This window comes from Piliocolobus tephrosceles, chromosome 5, assembly GCF_002776525.5.
Source record: "Piliocolobus tephrosceles isolate RC106 chromosome 5, ASM277652v3, whole genome shotgun sequence".
Lineage (NCBI taxonomy): Eukaryota > Metazoa > Chordata > Mammalia > Primates > Cercopithecidae > Piliocolobus > Piliocolobus tephrosceles.
This window is the reverse complement of record NC_045438.1, coordinates 138,583,697-138,588,092: the sequence shown is the minus strand read 5'-3', so window position 1 is coordinate 138,588,092 and position 4,396 is coordinate 138,583,697. Positions and strand designations below refer to the sequence as shown.

General features: G+C 42.7%; 1 protein-coding gene across 2 annotated transcripts in view; it reads right to left on the bottom strand.

The window, feature by feature from the left end:
- TRIM40 (tripartite motif containing 40) overlaps positions 1-3,260 on the bottom strand; it is an 11,588-nt gene extending 8,328 nt beyond the window's left edge. The window contains exons 1-2 of one of the 2 annotated variants that reach the window (XM_023194403.2): positions 3,180-3,260; positions 1,988-2,637 (exon numbers count right to left, since the gene is read on the bottom strand). In XM_023194403.2, the coding sequence (XP_023050171.2) occupies positions 1,988-2,332 (345 nt within the window). In that variant the 5' untranslated portion in view covers positions 2,333-2,637; positions 3,180-3,260. Of the gene's footprint in view, positions 1-1,987; positions 2,638-3,179 lie in introns of those variants that run through there. The other variant, XM_023194404.2, reaches the window with a different exon arrangement.
- Between the last annotated feature and the right edge of the window lie 1,136 nt (positions 3,261-4,396).

Here is a 4,396-nt window from a genome sequence, read left to right as displayed (position 1 = left end):
TTCACCATGTTAGCCAGGATAGTCTCGATCTCCTGACCTCGTGATCCGCCCGTCTCGGCCTCCCAAAGTGCTGGGATTACAGGCTTGAGCCACCGCGCCCGGCCTGTTTTCACTGATTTCTAACATATACTGCAGTTTCTCACACACAGCAGGAACTTATTAAGTTTTTACTTAATGAACAAGTGTCATTGTTATTTATTTGTTTTAGGTTTCTTGTCATTATTTAAAGACAGATTTGAAGCAAGAATTATGAATCATCTTTGTACTTCCTACAATGCCTAGCATGACATCTAACACAAAGTACAGAACTGAATAAATTACTTATTGAGGAAATAAATTTCTCCATCTTATGCTGCTTCATCGGCAGGTGAGAAATCCCTCCCCACTTTCCTGTGGACACTGCACCTAGAGGGAATGATATTACAACCAAGTAGAACTTTACCTCTGGCTTTTTGAATTATTTCTCTACCTTTCCATAGTTACTTTAAATCTGGACTCCCCACTTTCTCATTCTGCATCATAACATGTTCTCCGAAAGTCAAGTATCTCAAAGCTACCTCAGCTTTGGAAATTCAGCCTTCACTATTGGATAGAAGGATGCCATGTGAAAATATTGTCAGTTGTCCAGTCAGATACTAACTGGATTGGGGTCAGGGAAAGGTTGATAAAAATAATTCTAAAGCTAATTGACAAAATAAAGATATACAAACATCTGCACAAATTCTGAAAAATAAGAGTATTGTGAGGATTCTATCAAAATACCTGACATTGAAATATATGGTAAAGATAAAATCTCTAAAATACCTTGGCTTATAGGCAAGCATAGACAGAATAGAACAGAACAGAGCATCAAGGAAATATGCAAGAAAATATGCATATATAGTATATTATGACATTGGCATTCAAATCAATGGGGAAACTATATGAATCATTTAATAAATGGTGATATGACAAATTGATTATAACTTGGAAAAACTAAAGTTAGATTTCTACCTCATGCTTTCACCAAAATATATCTTGGATGTTCTAGGTCCTCTTATATATCTGTTGAAGGATATTCATTAGAAAATTCTGTGTAATCCTAAAACAAAACAATAGCTTGAAAATAATCCAATGTCTACCAATTTATGGTACATTCATAGAATTCAATACCACACAGTTGCTGAAAATAATTCAGAAGATCTATACATGCTGATGAGAAAATGTTCAAGCCATACTTTTAGATAATAAAAATGAGTTACAGAAAAAAAATACAGAGAGAATCCTTTGAAAGAGAGAGAGAGAGAGCGCACGCATGTGTGTGTGTGTAAGAGTGCATTCATAAACACATTTTTTGGAAGGATGTACAAAAATCGAACAACGGTTACCTCTGAGGACTATGAATGGAGGGAGAAAGGAAGACAAGTTTTTAGTCTTGACTTTATACCTTTCAGTGCTTTCTGAATGCATTACCTACAGCAGGTAACTTTTATGATAGAAAATTTAACAGAATAAGTTAAAACAATTGCCATAGCAAAGAAAGGAAAAGGGAAGAAAGACAAATGCAGAAGGAAGAGAAAGAGAGAAAAAATTATGTACTAACTTTCAGGTTTTAATATATTTGCAGGATAATTACTAGTTTATATAAAACCTGATTACATTTCTAGCCAAGTTTCTAGTACTATCAACCAGGAAATTCACACAGTCTTAGTCCTGAAAGGGTTTTGCATTAGTTAGTGCAATTACTCCATTCTACAGATGAGCAGACTGGGACTCTGACATCACAGTGACAGTATCCTCTTTTAGACAGACTCACATTAACGCACTGAAACATCAGCCTCAAAATATACACAGAAGCAAAGACAAGGGCCCAAAACAGGACGAAGCAGAAGAAACAAAGAGAGGTATCCATTGTTGAGCTACTCTGAGGTGCCAGGCATGATGAACATGTAGGATGCAGTACTTCAGGGAGGCGGGGCAGGGCCTGGCTGCAGTGACCCAGGCTTACCTTGTAGTGGCTGAGGGCATTTTCTATGGTCAGTTCATGATGAGACACGTGTTCAGGGGACACCAGGCATTCCACACATAGAAGAAGTCTGCTCTCCTCACAGAATCTGCACACCCTCTTCTGGTGGTTGGGGCAGATATAGCCTGTCCCCAGCACCTCCTCAGAACAGGGCTTCCGGCAGAGGGGGCAGCAGAAGACCCCAGAGGCTGAGGCCTTCTCCACGTGCTGTGTCAGGCACACTCGACAGAAGAGATGTCCGCAGTTGGTTCTCATGGCCTCCTTCAGGCTCTCCTGGCAGATGGGGCAGACACCCTCCTCCTGGTTGTCCTTATGCAAAGGTATCATGGCCTTATTCCTACCCTGTCAGCCTCCTGTCTACAGGGCCTCCTTCTTCACTGGTCTTCGGAAGGCCTGTCACCCTCAACAGTCCCAGATAAGAAGGCCCAGCCGGAAGGAGGCAGCCCTGTAGCAGCCTGGAGGACAGGACACAGCCTCCAAGTTCAGGCAATTGCCCGCTCTCCATCAAGGGTGCCGTGACATAGACCACACAAACCACAATTCTGCACAAGTTTCAGAAATAGCTCATCAGCTTTGACATGGACCCTGCGGTTTCCTTGTATTTATTAAACTTGAAATTATTTTTCATACACCTAGAGGAAGCAAGTGATTCAATAACCAATTCTGTTTTCCTCTTGAGAGCTTTCAATGAATATTTTTACAGGCCCAAATTAAAAGGGCAAGGTATCACTATCATGGCCAAAAGCCAGACCACGATAAATTTACAATGTGAGTCTCCGCTGATTTGCCATCAGTAGAGAGAGTTTGGCGTGAGTTTGGACTGTTTTCTCCTACACTGTCACACCAGGTGGCTCACTGCTGCCCATTATTAACACCAATCATTACAGCAGCATCTCCATCAGCTGGTCATTCTCCCAACCAGCATCCCTCCCAGGGTCATATAGATTCCACACTGAAAGAATGAGAAAGAAAACAGGACACAGAACAGATCAGAGACTTATATAATGTTTGAAGCCACTGTGTCCCTTCCTGTCAAATCACCACCAAAGATGACCCAAAGAAGGAAGTCCCCCACCACTTGCCACTTCCCTTAGATACTGGGGATTCACTCTCATTCCCTCATGCCGCACCTCTTGCCTAGACCCACTCCTGAAAAGCTTTCTTAGTATCCTACCTCAATTTCTCCTGCTACAATTTCAGATCATTTTCTCTGGCTGCAGACCTGGAGAGATGGCCAGCAGGTGAGTGGTTCTTAAATTGTGCCAGTCATACGTGTTCACATGTCAGTAAGTCTCAGGGCGGGGGGTAGAAAGACACGCTTTCCTAGAAACACTGAATTACCAGGAAAATTACCTAGGGTAGCTGGAAGGTGAGATGGACTTTGACTGGTACAGGGCGTGGCTTGTTTGCTCACGGGGAGGAGGAAGGTCTTGGGCCTTTGACGTCGATATGACAGGAACTGAGACTCAACTAAGAATGGACATCCTAGAACCCTAGTTATGGAACCCCAGGATCCAGGTGTCACAGAACAATGGCACCCACTCAAGATGCTGGAACATCAAATGCCCACCCCATTGTCTAAGTTCCCTCCAGTCAGGCTAGTCTTGGCATTGAGTTTGAGGGAGCCCCCAAGGGGTGCCACTAACAAGGGCTGTCACTTGAAACTTTTAAGGGTTCAAGATGCTTGTGGAAAACCTCATTTCAGAGCCTCCTCCCTCAATCCCACTTTGCCACTGTTTGTTGTGGGTTGTGTGATTATATATATATAATTAGTCTTGGCATAGAGCTCCTAAAACCCTTGAACAGGTGATCCTTAACTTATGATGGGGTTACGTCCCAATGAATTCACTGAAGTCAGAAATATTGCAAGGTGAAAGTGTACTCAATACCCCCATCATTGTAAAGTCAAAAATTTTAAGTTGAATCATCCTAATTCCATATGCACCTCAACTTACCACACAGTTATGTTCCAATGAATGTATCTTTTATTATTCATAATAAGTCCTTTTCAACCATACCAGAGTTTATGCTAATGAGGACTCTTGGAGGAAGAATGGGGGCTGGGTGGCAGAAGAACCATGTGATTAGAGGGTGGGAACTTTCTTTCTTTTTTTTTTTTTGAGACAGAGTTTCACTCTTGTTGCCCAAGCTGGAGTGCAATGGCACTATCTCAGCTCACCGAAACCTCTGCCTCCCAGGTTCAAGCAATTCTCCTGCCTCAGCCTCCCAAGTAGCTGGGATTACAGGTGCACACCACTATGCCCAGCTAATATTTTGTATTTTTAGTAGAGACGGAGTTTCACCATGTTGGCCAGGCTGGTCTCGAACTCCTGACCTCAGGTGATCTGCCTGCCTCGCCCTCCCAAAATGCTGGGATTACAGACGTGAGCC